The sequence below is a fragment of the Mizuhopecten yessoensis genome, unplaced genomic scaffold (assembly GCF_002113885.1).
Source record: "Mizuhopecten yessoensis strain PY_sf001 unplaced genomic scaffold, ASM211388v2 scaffold716239, whole genome shotgun sequence".
Classification (NCBI taxonomy): Eukaryota; Metazoa; Mollusca; class Bivalvia; order Pectinida; family Pectinidae; genus Mizuhopecten; species Mizuhopecten yessoensis.
The window spans coordinates 331,627-346,013 of NW_018480017.1; the positions used below are offsets into that span (position 1 = coordinate 331,627).

Genomic DNA, 14,387 nt, shown 5'->3' on the forward strand with positions numbered 1-14,387 from the left:
GATTTTAATCAACAAAGCATTTAATGCACAAAATTCTACAAATTTATTTCTGAAAGGATCATGGCAGTGTGCTTTATCTAGTATATGTTACTAAGCAGCATAATTACTTGAATTTAAAACAGTGAGCAAATTGTTTTCGACAATAGCATGCTTTTAAAAGAAAATGATCATCATGCCTGGTAAGATAAAACAGCCTTGCAGAACACTGATTATTTGAACACGTAACTTAAGGTCATATTCCCCGAGTCTGTCAACTGGATGGTGTTGGAGTTTGACCCCCTGTGTGGCACGGCCCAGGCTGAGGATACACTTCAGCTGTTTATTCCCAGCAGCCTCAACTCCAATGAGGTCACCACCAGTATTACCAAAGAAATGGATGAACTACCCTTAAAACAAAACTACAGTCCCCTCAGAAAAAAATTCTCAGGGGGAGACAACTGGCCTAAGAATGCAATCATTCTTCCAGGTAAATGAACTGTGTGATATTAAATTAAAGTATATATTGCTGTGTTTATTCCTGTACATGACTTGTAGATTATATAATACCTAATGAACTGTATGTTCCGTGGACAAGAGAAACAGAAGAAATGCATGTGTAACACAAACATGCTGGATGAAATAAAATATTAAATGTCCTTAAGGATAGGAAATTGGAAGTGCAGTTTACAAAATTAAGTATCAGTAATATATATGCAAGACCACACACTTGTGTTTTTTACCGAATCAGAAAGCACGAGTTTATTGCAAGGACGAATATATACGTCCGCGCAATAAATGAGTGCTTTCTGATTCGTTTGAAAACCCCAAGTGTGTGGTCTTGCTTTTATCACATACCTTCTGTATTTGGTAGAGATCGATACAAAGATTTTATAAACTTTGATATTTTTTGCAAATACTGGGAACTTTTCAGTTTGCCATGACAACGGGATTCCCATAAAAAGTAGTTCCGGCTAGTAGGTAAATACAACATTCCGTCTTGCACATGTGCAATACAGAACGTTGTATTTTATGGTCTGAAAATTGCTTGTATTACTACAACAAGATTCAACAGGTATGTGATAAAAAGTGATTATTTCGAATTGTTTCCAAATGCAGAAGCAAAAGCGTTATTTCTGATGGCGTTATGGCGTTATTTCTAATGGCGTTATTTAAACTTGAGGAGTTTAAAACAAACATGTAATTAATGTATTTGATGTGTTTTTGCTTCACAGGTTGTGAAGTAGTGTTTTCTTTAGAGACAGCATCAGATTACATCAAGGACGAGAAGTCTTGTTTCTATGGCTTTAAGTGCTGTATTGTCGGATATGAATGGAATTCCAAACCTTCAGAGGTAATTGTCATTTTGAGTTTAATAAAATACATTTTTGCTAAACTTTCTGTATTTTGAACAAAAGAAACTTTGGTCTATGTAATGGTCAGAGAAGTGTTTTCACTGAACCTATAATAGATCCTCATTCATGTAGTAAAGTTGAAAAGGAGAATTTATGTTGTTTTGCTATCAATTGGAAATAAAGAAACTGAAAGAACTATGTATACTGAATACAAAACTTAATATCTAAATGTCCTTTATATGATTCAGTATTTCTTAACAGTAATGTAATTGCACTTAATTAGGATCAATGCCGTGCTGCTGTGTTCAAACTGTGTGTGTATACAGACAATACTGTGCTGATATCTAGCGTGTAACATAGCTATATAGAGTATGTGTTGTGTTGTATTGTAGAGTCCAGTAATGATATGTGGATAGTCTGTGTTTGTGTTGTGTTATATGTTACAGACAATACTGTGCTGATATCTAGAGTGTAACATAGCTATATAGAGTATGTGTTGTGTTGTATTGTAGAGTCCAGTAGTGATATGTGGATAGTCTGTGTTTGTGTTGTGTTATTGAGTACAGGACAATTTGATAGTGTGTGTGTTGTCCTAATACTGATATTATGGACAGTCTGATATAGTGTGTGTGTTGTCCTAATACTGATAATATTATGGACAGTCTGATATAGTGTGTGTGTTGTCCTAATACTGATATATGGACAGTCTGATATAGTGTGTGTGTTGTCCTAATACTGATATATGGACAGTCTGATATAGTGTGTGTGTTGTCCTAATACTGATATATGGACAGTCTGATATAGTGTGTGTGTTGTCCTAATACTGATATATGGACAGTCTGATATAGTGTGTGTGTTGTCCTAATACTGATATATGGACAGTCTGATATAGTGTGTGTGTTGTCCTAATACTGATATATGGACAGTCTGATATAGTGTGTGTGTTGTCCTAATACTGATATATGGACAGTCTGATATAGTGTGTGTGTTGTCCTAATACTGATATATGGACAGTCTGATATAGTGTGTGTGTTGTCCTAATACTGATATATGGACAGTCTGATATAGTGTGTGTGTTGTCCTAATACTGATATATGGACAGTCTGATATAGTGTGTGTGTTGTCCTAATACTGATATATGGACAGTCTGATATAGTGTGTGTGTTGTCCTAATACTGATATATGGACAGTCTGATATAGTGTGTGTGTTGTCCTAATACTGATATATGGACAGTCTGATATAGTGTGTGTGTTGTCCTAATACTGATATATGGACAGTCTGATATAGTGTGTGTGTTGTCCTAATACTGATATATGGACAGTCTGATATAGTGTGTGTGTTGTCCTAATACTGATATATGGACAGTCTGATATAGTGTGTGTGTTGTCCTAATACTGATATATGGACAGTCTGATATAGTGTGTGTGTTGTCCTAATACTGATATATGGACAGTCTGATATAGTGTGTGTGTTGTCCTAATACTGATATATGGACAGTCTGATATAGTGTGTGTGTTGTCCTAATACTGATATATGGACAGTCTGATATAGTGTGTGTGTTGTCCTAATACTGATATATGGACAGTCTGATATAGTGTGTGTGTTGTCCTAATACTGATATATGGACAGTCTGATATAGTGTGTGTGTTGTCCTAATACTGATATATGGACAGTCTGATATAGTGTGTGTGTTGTCCTAATACTGATATATGGACAGTCTGATATAGTGTGTGTGTTGTCCTAATACTGATATATGGACAGTCTGATATAGTGTGTGTGTTGTCCTAATACTGATATATGGACAGTCTGATATAGTGTGTGTGTTGTCCTAATACTGATATATGGACAGTCTGATATAGTGTGTGTGTTGTCCTAATACTGATATATGGACAGTCTGATATAGTGTGTGTGTTGTCCTAATACTGATATATGGACAGTCTGATATAGTGTGTGTGTTGTCCTAATACTGATATATGGACAGTCTGATATAGTGTGTGTGTTGTCCTAATACTGATATATGCACAATCTGATATAGTATGTGTGTTGTCTTAATACTGATATATGGACAGTCTGATATAGTGTATGTGTTGTCCTAATACTGATATATGGACAGTCTGATCTAGTGTGTCTTGTGTAACTCGGTACAGGATTGTCTGATATAGTGTGTGTGTTGTCCTAATACTGATATATGGACAGTCTGATTTAGTGTGTCTTGTGTAACTCGGTACAGGATTGTCTGATATAGTGTGTGTGTTGTCCTAATACTGATATAAGGACAGTCTGATATAGTGTATGTGTTGTCCTAATACTGATATATGGACAGTCTGATATAGTGTGCGTGTTGTCCTAATACTGATATATGGACAGTCTGATATAGTGTGTGTATTGTCCTAATACTGATATTATGGACAGTCTGATATAGTGGGTGTGTTGTCCTAATACTGATATATGGACAATCTGATATAGTGTGTGTGTTGTCTTAATACTGATAAATGGACAGTCTGATATAGTGTGTCTTGTGTAACTCGGGACAGGACAGTCTGATACAGTGTGTCTTGTGTAACTCGGGACAGGACAGTCTGGTATAGTGTGTCTGTGTAACTCGGGACAGGACAGTCTGATACAGTGTGTCTGTGTAACTCGGGACAGGACAGTCTGATATAGTGTGTCTTGTGTAACTCGGGACAGGACAGTCTGATACAGTGTGTGTTGTGTACCTTGTCTTGATACTGATAAATGGACAGTCTGATATAGTGATATAGTGTATGTGTTGTCCTAATACTGATATATGGACAGTCTTCCTAATACTGATATATGGACAGTCTGATATAGTGTCCGTGTTGTCCTAATACTGATATATGGACAGTCTGACATAGTGTGTGTGTTGTCCTAATACTGATATTATGGACAGTATGATATAGTGTGTGTGTTGTCCTAATACTGATAATATTATGGACAGTCTGATATAGTGTGTGTGTTGTCCTAATAATGATATATGGACAGTCTGATAGTGTGTGTGTTTTCCTAATACTGATATATGGACAGTCTGATATAGGGTGTGTGTTGTCCTAATAATGATATATGGACAGTCTGATATAGTGTGTGTTGTCCTAATACTGATAAATGGACAGTCTGATCTAGTGTGTGTGTTGTCCTAATACTGATAAATGGACAGTCTGATATAGTGTGGGTGTTGTCCTAATACTGATAAATGGACAGTCTGATCTAGTGTGTGTGTTGTCCTAATACTGATAAATGGACAGTCTGATATAGTGTGGGTGTTGTCCTAATACTGATAAATGGACAGTCTGATATAGTGTGTCTTGTGTAACTCGGGACAGGACAGTCTGGTATAGTGTGTCTGTGTAACTCGGGACAGGACAGTCTGATATAGTGTGTCTTGTGTTGTGTTGTCCTAATACTGATATTATGGACAGTCTGTTATAGTGTGTGTGTTGTCCTAATACTGATATATGGACAATCTGATATAGTGTGTGAGTTGTCTTAATACTGATATATGGACAGTCTAATATAGTTTGTGTGTTGTGTAACTCGGTACAGGACAGTCTGATATAGTGTGTGTGTTGTCTTAATGCTGATATATAGACAGTCTGATATAGTGTGTGTGTTGTCTTAATGCTGATATATAGACAGTCTGATATAGTGTGTGTGTTGTCCTAATAATGATATATGGACAGTCTGATAGTGTGTGTGTTTTCCTAATACTGATATATGGACAGTCTGATATAGGGTGTGTGTTGTCCTAATACTGATATATGGACAATCTGATATAGTGTGTGTGTTGTCTTAATACTGATATATGGACAGTCTAATATAGTGTGTGTGTTGTGTAACTCGGTACAGGACAGTCTGATATAGTGTGTGTGTTGTCTTAATACTGATAAATGGACAGTCTGATATAGCGTGTGTGTTGTCCTAATACTGATATATGGACAATCTTATATAGTGTGTGTGTTGTCTTAATACTGATATATAGACAGTCTGATATAGTGTGTGTGTTGTCTTAATACTGATAATATTATGGACAGTCTGATATAGTGTGTGTGTTGTCTTGATACTGATAAATGGACAGTCTGATATAGTGTGTCTTGTGTAACTCGGGACAGGACAGTCTGGTATAGTGTGTCTGTGTAACTCGGTACAGGACAGTCTGATACAGTGTGTCTTGTGTAACTCGGGACAGGACAGTCTGATATAGTGTGTCTGTGTAACTCGGTACAGGACAGTCTGATACAGTGTGTCTTGTGTAACTCGGGACGGGACAGTCTGATACAGCGTGTCTTGTGTAACTCGGGACAGGACAGTCTAATACAGCGTGTGTCTTGTGTAACTCGGGACAGGACAGTCTGATACAGCGTGTCTTGTGTAACTCGGGACTGGACAGTCTGATACAGCATGTCTTGTGTAACTCGGGACAGGACAGTCTGATACAGTGTGTCTGTGTAACTCGGGACAGGACAGTCTAATACAGCGTGTGTCTTTTGTAACTCGGGACAGGACAGTCTAATACAGCGTGTGTCTTTTGTAACTCGGGACAGGACAGTCTGATACAGCGTGTCTTGTGTAACTCGGGACAGGACAGTCTAATACAGCGTGTGTCTTGTGTAACTCGGGACAGGACAGTCTGATACAGCGTGTTTTGTGTAACTCGGGACAGGACATTCTGATACAGTGTGTGTTGTGTACCTCGGGACAGGACAGTCTGATATAGCGTGTCTTGTGTAACCCGGGACAGGACAGTGTGATACAGCGTGTCTTGTGTAACTCGGGGCAGGACAGTCTAATACAGCGTGTGTCTTTTGTAACTCGGGACAGGACAGTGTGATACAGCGTGTCTTGTGTAGCTCGGGACAGGACAGTCTGATAGCGTGTGTCTTGTGTAACTCGGGCCAGGACAGTCTGATACAGTGTCTCTGTGTAACTCGGGACAGGACATTCTGATACAGTGTGTGTTGTGAAACTCGGGACAGGACAGTCTGATATAGTTTGTGTGTTGTCCTAATACTGATAAATGGACAGTCTGATATAGTGTGGCTTGTGTAACTCGGGACAGGATAGTCTGATACAGCGTGTCTTGTGGAACTCGGGACAGGACAGTCGGATACAGTGTGTCTTGTGTAACTCGGGACAGGACAGTCTGATATAGCGTGTCTTGTGTAACTCGGGACAGGACAGTCTGATACAGTGTGTGTTGTGTAACTCGGGACAGGACAGTCTGATACAGTGTGTCTTGTGTAACGCGGGACAGGACAGGCTGATATAGCGTGTCTTGTGTAACTCGGGGCAGGACAGTCTGATACAGTGTGTGTTGTGTAACTCGGGGCAGGACAGTCTGATACAGTGTGTCTTGGGTAACTCGGGACAGGACAGTCTGATACAGCGTGTGTTGTGTAACTCGGGACAGGACAGTCTGATCCAGTGTGTCTGTGTAACTCGGGACAGGACAGTGTGATACAGCGTCTCTTGTGTAACTCGGGCCAGGACAGTCTGATACAGTGTCTCTGTGTAAATCGGGACAGGACAGTCTGATACAGGGTGTGTTGTGTAACTCGGGACAGGACAGTCTGATACAGTGTGTCTGTGTAACTCGGGACAGGACAGTCTGATATAGTGTGTGTGTTATTTGCAGAACCTGATGCAGCTAGAACAAGAGTTGGCCTACCTAGGTGGCATGTGTGCTGGCTCTCTTATCAAGAAGGATATCGGTCTACCTCCAGGTCAGTCTCCAGTAGAAAATTTGAAACTCTTGCTGAATTATTGTTGGTAAATTTAGTGGATAGTTCGGGAAATATTTCATAATTTGTGTGGTAACGTTCAAAAAGAATACCTGGTTGGGTGTAGATAAAATTTGAAGTATAAACTTCAAGATTTTAAGAACCAAATTGCTAAATATTACAACTGCAAAATATTTCCGCTTTACAGTATTATTATGACATACTAGTTTTACAAAATATGATGTCAGGAAAGATATAAAATGTTCAAGATGTCCATATGTTGTATAAAAATGGTTAAAAGTCATGATACCTTACCTAACCTAACAAAGCTGTCAACTTAAGGTGTGTGTTTTATTACAGTGACGATGGAGGAACTTGACGAGGACATGGATTTTATAGATGAGAGCACGCAGTTGGTAAGTACAGCAGATATTAGTGTCTGTGTGAAATGGCCTAGCTATATATAGCAGTAAATATGTGGGGGAATTACCTAGCTTTATGTAGTAAATTTTTGTGAGGAATTTCCTAGCTAGTTATTCCTATAACTTTCCGTCCGTCGTCGTCCGTCGTGCGTAAACTTTTTACAAGTGGATGGAATTTTTTCAAACTTGGTAAGAATCATCCTTGGTAGATGAGGCTACACAATTGTAAAATTGGGATTCCTACCCAAACCCCTTGGGCCAGGGTGGGGCCCCAAAGGGAAAATTAACCAATATTTCAAAAATCTTCTTCTCCAGTAACTAGACTTAGAAGTACTACAGTCATTTTCTCTGCATGGAAAGAAAGATCATCAGGGGCTTTACTTAAATTGTAAATTTCAGAACCCCTGAGCTATCCGTTCTCCCTTGGGGAGGGGGTAAAGTTTACCATAGTTTATATAGGGAAACAACACTTTTGGGTATATTTTATCCATGGAATTCCTGCCCCATCCCCAGGGGCTAGGGCAGGGCCCCAAAGGGCACATTTACCAATATTTTAAAATTCTTATCCTTTGATGACATGACAAGTATTGTATTTCACTTAGTTTACATGCTGATTTCCACATCACATCTAAACAATAAAATAAAGCTACCAGTACCTATGATATAACTCATGTGACCGCTAAGGCCCTTGGGCCTCTTATTAATATTAAATGTGTGTGAGGAATTAGGGTCCTAGCTATTTATGATATTAAATGTGTGTGAGGAATTACCTAGCTATTTATGATATTAAATGTGTGTGAGTAATTAGCTAGCTATTTATGATATAAAATGGGAGTGAGGATTTACCTAGCTACAAAAAGTGGTAAATGTGTTGGGGAATTACTGAGCTCTATATTGTAGTAAATGTGTGTGGGGAATGAGCTGTGTCACTGTTTATGTTGGGAATGACTCACCTAGTTGTATGTAGCAATAAATATTTTCGAAATACCTATCTAGCTATACATAATACTAATGAAGTGTTGTTTTGTCAGGTATTTAGTGCCCACTCATCACTGCTGGAGAAAGGTTTTGCTCTGTCTCACCCTCCCACCATCATGCAGGCCCTGGAAGGTAATCTACCATTCTGCTGGCAGTCCAACGAGCGTTCCTTCCTCAAGGACTTTGTGTCCTGCAGCCCTGGCACTAGTGGTGGGCGATTAGCAAGGTACATGCACCTTTTATTAGAAAAGATAACTTTCTTTAAAAAGAAAAAAACATAGTCTTGAAGTAAAAACCCTGTACAGACTTTTTTATACACAAATATAAATGTGATGTCAGAGAATATGGATACTTTTCCACAAATTATTTTTAGGAACCAGTCTTCTTTGAATAAATAATAACAAGATCACAATCTAAAACCAGACAAGTAACATTAAGAAAGGTGTAAGCAACATCTCTGAGGATTTTTGATGTGTACCTTATAGAGTCATGATACTGCTATATGAGAGGCTGTACACTGTTTTGTAGGTGGCTCCAGCCTGACTCCTACCTCGACCCTTCACAGTGTGAGATTGTCTATACCAAGGAGGAGCTTAAGTGTAGCTGGCCAGCAGTCATCACCGTATTGACCAAAGATCAATACAGCCATCTGGTCAATGTCCCAGAACTCAGGGTAAGGACAAACCAAATAAAGCCTACCTCAGTTGGCATGAGGCAATGAACTTGGAGTTAGTACAAACCAAATAAAGTCTACTTCTGTAGATTTGAGTCCTTGAACTCTGGGTACGGACAAATCAAATATATTCTTATTTTATCAGGTTTCAATACTGGAGCTTTGAGTAAACATAGACCAAATTCAGATTGTGTAGTTTTAAGTCATTGAGCTCTAAACCACAGCTCAGGTTAAGAACTGACCAAATTAAAGTTGCAAATTTAAGTGCATGCATGATATAGTACATAATCTGCCTTGTTTTAGTTATATGATGTTGGTCTTTCAGCAGTCTTATATGAAACACCTTCTACAGGTTTCATTGAAGGTCTACATTGACTGTTAGCACCATTAATCGGTTTAATTGCAGGCTTATATTAACAGATTATAGCACCATTTACTTGTTAAAATGCTTGCTTATGTTGACTAATATATAAACATCATCTGCAGGTTTCATTGAAGGCCTACATTGACTTATATAAACTTTAAACACACCATTTACTAGTTAAAATGCTTGCTTAAGTTGACTAATGTGTAAACACCATCTGCAGGTTGAGGTGAAGGCTGTCCCTGTAGATATGGGTGCACTGGGTGAGGATGAGAAACGTGTCCGCAGACTGAGCCGACCAGACGAGGGCAACATGACCTTTGGAGGTCACCCTCCTCCCTGTCTGGACACAGCTTATGAACCAACAGTGAAGGACAGGAAGGATGTCTTCCACGCCATCTGTATGATGAAGGTATATTGTAAAGTCTTCAGGGGTTTTGTGGATTGGAGTTTTGAACTTGAAATAGTGTTCAGAGTTAAGGATACAGTAATTTATATCAATGAGCCAATTATTCGAAATAAAGTGTATAATAAAGTCATGACAAAATACATTCACAATAATTTTCACTGGGTATTATGGTTTGTGAACTAAATGAAAAAGATGAATACAACCCCAGCACTCCCACCCGAAGTAGAAACTTGTATAGATTAGGTTATTGACCACATCCTACAACACAGTGTTTGTATCTAAAAAGTATGTATTCCACTGTAGGCATATGAGAACTACTCATTCGAGGAGCTGAGGTTCGCAGCCCCAGCTGTTTTGCGACCAAGTGAGAACATGCTGGTCAGAGCAAACAATGATGGAACATTCAGTGCCAACTGGACACCGGGCAGTGTCGGCTTCTACAACATCCATGTCACTATTGATGGCTTTGAAGCAGGTACAGATACAAAGCAATGCAAACATTTATACTTCAATTGTTACTTTGTCTGTTCGTATTTCATTTAATAAACACTTATGATACTGGTGAAAACCATTTGGAATGTGACAAATGAAAGGGACCCTGAATTTGCTTATCATTGTTAGTCATTATAAGCTCACCGGGTCCTCAGGACTAAGATGAGCTTATGCCATACCGTGGCATCGTCCGTCTGTATGTCAACAATTTCTTTAAAAGACTTCTTCTTCTTAACCACTGATTAGAATTCAACTAAATTTGAATGGAAGCATCCTAGGTGGTGAAGATTCAAAATTGTACAAATGGTTGGGCTGACCCCCAAGGGGGCTGTGGGGCGGGGCCAAAAGGGGTCAATTTGGCTATATTGCTTTAAGCGACTTCTTCTCTGGAACTGAGAGATGGATATCAACCATATTTGACTGGAAGCATCTCTAGGTAGTAGAGATTCAAAATTATACAAATGGTGTGGCTGACCCCCCAGGGGGCTGAGGGGCAGGGCCAAAAGGGGACAATTTGGCTATATTGTTACAAATGACTTCTTCTGTGGAACTGTGCACTGGATATCAATCGTATTTGATCAAAAGCATTCATTCATAGGCGGCAGGGATTCAAAATTGTTCAAATGGTGTGGCTGACCTCACCCCAAAACTATATATTATACAATTATTAGATAAAATGGTTGAGATCCCTATCCCAAAACTAGATATACAAATGCTGGGCATAATGAGACGAATATAGTCATGAAATTAGAATAGACCCTTGTGTCTGACCAAACCCCTAGGGACCTAGTTTCTTAGTCACAGCTTGGAAACAGTTGAGATCCCCACCCTATAACCATACATAAAATTGCTGAGTATAAACAGAAGAATGCACATATGCTTCCAGGATGGCCTTGGAGTCTTTACCCCTGGGTCATAACTTTGAAATGGTTAAGATCCTCACCCCAAAACTATATATTATACAATTGTTGGGCATGAAGAGACAAATGCAGTCATGATTTTAGAATTGACCCCAGGGTCTGCCCCACCCTTGCAGACTTAACCCTTGGGTCATAACTTTGAAGCGGTTGAGATCCCCACCCCAAAACTATAAATACAAATGCTGGCCAAAAAGTTAAGAATTCAGTCATGATATTAGAATTGATCCTGGGGTCTGGCCACAATCATAGGGACCCAGTTTCTGAGTCATAGCTTGGAAACAGTTGAGATCCCCACCCCATAACCATACATTAAATTGCTGAGCATGAAAAATCTAATACAGATATGCTACAAGGATTGGCCTTGGGGTCTGGCATATTCCCTTGGATCTCATTTGGAGAATAATTTGGCATGATTGCTTAGATATCAAGGTGAGCAATACAGGCCCTCTGGGACTCTTGTATTATGTAAAGCTCTTATAAGTGTGCATTGGGGAGGGGGAGGGTGGGGGTAGAAATATTTGAGTACAGTAAAACTTTATAGAAGCCAAAATTATAATGTTAATTTCTAGCTAAAGTATAATAAGACATTTCATAACACTGTATGACTAAAGGCTGATTGGTTGGACATGCCAACATCGTTGTTGTGTGTTATGTTGTATGGTTAAGATTTAGCATTGGAGAATAAAACAATTAAAGACTTTAGTTTTACTAACTGTACATGGTGTTATATTACAGGAGAGATGGTCAAGGTGGAAGTGAAGGAGGCTCCCCAGGGGCTGACCCCACCCACAAAGAACGAGAAAAAGCCACACCAGCAAATCAGGGTAATGTTTCACTATTTACATTTATCAGGTCCTCACTTCAATAACTGTTTATCAGACCAATATCTGGAATATACATAGTTTCGCATTTACTTGGTAGATATTTCTTTGTTGGATTTTACACTTTAAAGAATGATAGGATTTAAATAAAACTTTTTTAGAATACATGAAATTAACTCCAAAAGCTAGCTCAGGTTAGATGTATTGTAAAACCTTTACATATGTGTAGGATTCATGTGTACACTGTGGTAAGGCATCATGTGTACACTGGTAAGGCATCATGTGTACACTGTGGTAAGGCATCATGTGTACACTGTGGTAAGGCATCATGTGTACACTGTGGTAAGGCATCATGTGTACACTGTGGTAAGGCATCATGTGTACACTGTGGTAAGGCATCATGTGTACACTGTGGTAAGGCATCATGTGTACACTGTGGTAAGGCATCATGTGTACACTGTGGTAAGGCATCATGTGTACACTGTGGTAAGGCATCATGTGTACACTGTGGTAAGGCATCATGTGTACACTGTGGTAAGGCATCATGTGTACACTGTGGTAAGGCATCATGTGTACACTGTGGTAAGGCATCATGTGTACACTGTGGTAAGGCATCATGTGTACACTGTGGTAAGGCATCATGTGTACACTGTGGTAAGGCATCATGTGTACACTGTGGTAAGGCATCATGTGTACACTGTGGTAAGGCATCATGTGTACACTGTGGTAAGGCATCATGTGTACACTGTGGTAAGGCATCATGTGTACACTGTGGTAAGGCATCATGTGTACACTGTGGTAAGGCATCATGTGTACACTGTGGTAAGGCATCATGTGTACACTGTGGTAAGGCATCATGTGTACACTGTGGTAAGGCATCATGTGTACACTGTGGTAAGGCATCATGTGTACACTGTGGTAAGGCATCATGTGTACACTGTGGTAAGGCATCATGTGTACACTGTGGTAAGGCATCATGTGTACACTGTGGTAAGGCATCATGTGTACACTGTGGTAAGGCATCATGTGTACACTGTGGTAAGGCATCATGTGTACACTGTGGTAAGGCATCATGTGTACACTGTGGTAAGGCATCGTGTGTACACTGTGGTAAGGCATCATGTGTTCACTGTGGTAAGGCATCGTGTGTACACTGTGGTAAGGCATCGCGTGTACACTGTGGTAAGGCATCATGTGTACTCTGTGGTAAGGCATCATGTGTACACTGTGGTAAGGCATCATGTGTACACTGGTAAGGCATCATGTGTACACTGTGGTAAGGCATCATGTGTACACTGTGGTAATGCATCATGTGTACACTGGTAAGGCATCATGTGTACACTGTGGTAAGGCATCAGGTGTACACTGTGGTAAGGCATCAGGTGTACACTGTGGTAAGGCATCAGGTGTACACTGTGGTAAGGCATCAGGTGTACACTGTGGTAAGGCATCAGGTGTACACTGTGGTAAGGCATCAGGTGTACACTGTGGTAAGGCATCAGGTGTACACTGTGGTAAGGCATCAGGTGTACACTGTGGTAAGGCATCAGGTGTACACTGTGGTAAGGCATCAGGTGTACACTGTGGTAAGGCATTGAGTGTAATCTACATTTATTAACTGGCTTGTAAGTACTGCCTCAGTAATTGATGTTTTTGATGTTTAAGAAGCACATGCTTTTTCTGTTATGATTGCTTTATGTTATCCAAAGAATAGTATTCTAGAAAGAAATGTATTTTTACCAATATCATTGAGTAAATAAGGAAACAAAGTAAACTCTCTGAAGTATTGTATGACCTGTGATAACATAATTTCACTTCTTGGAAATTCAGATGCGTAGGTTTGTAGCAAAGAGCAGTGCAGGTCTGAGGATACGAGTGAACCCTTCTCTCCAGAGTGAACAACTCGGGGTCATACAACCTGAGGGCATCATTTCCTTTGTTGATGAGGTATATATCAAACCTATTGGTTTCTGTAGAATCATATTGTTTATGAAGCTAAATTTCCCAAAGTAAAACAGTGACGATGATAATCCAAAGATTTTTTTCGGCACAAGTTGAACTTTCAAATAAATGAAATCCTAACTTAAATTTGCAGCCACTGTACATGTGTTGAGGAAAGACAATTTTATGGAACTCAAATCAGGCCTCAATAACGATACAATCTTAATGTAATTGGACTGATATTAGATAAAACATTCCCCAACAGGCGCAACTTTCTTTATTTTTCACCCCAGAAAGCCT

General features: G+C 39.4%; 1 protein-coding gene across 2 annotated transcripts in view; it reads left to right on the plus strand.

Annotated features, from left to right (window-relative positions):
- The window catches only part of LOC110442255 (E3 ubiquitin-protein ligase MYCBP2-like), a 79,532-nt gene that overhangs the window by 24,227 nt on the left and 40,918 nt on the right, over positions 1-14,387 (plus strand). For both annotated transcript variants that reach the window (XM_021485761.1, XM_021485762.1), the window contains exons 42-51: positions 232-466; positions 1,212-1,330; positions 6,983-7,070; positions 7,428-7,483; positions 8,521-8,693; positions 8,996-9,140; positions 9,728-9,916; positions 10,217-10,388; positions 12,061-12,149; positions 13,977-14,093. In XM_021485761.1, the coding sequence (XP_021341436.1) occupies positions 232-466; positions 1,212-1,330; positions 6,983-7,070; positions 7,428-7,483; positions 8,521-8,693; positions 8,996-9,140; positions 9,728-9,916; positions 10,217-10,388; positions 12,061-12,149; positions 13,977-14,093 (1,383 nt within the window). The remainder of the gene's footprint in view (positions 1-231; positions 467-1,211; positions 1,331-6,982; positions 7,071-7,427; positions 7,484-8,520; positions 8,694-8,995; positions 9,141-9,727; positions 9,917-10,216; positions 10,389-12,060; positions 12,150-13,976; positions 14,094-14,387) is intronic.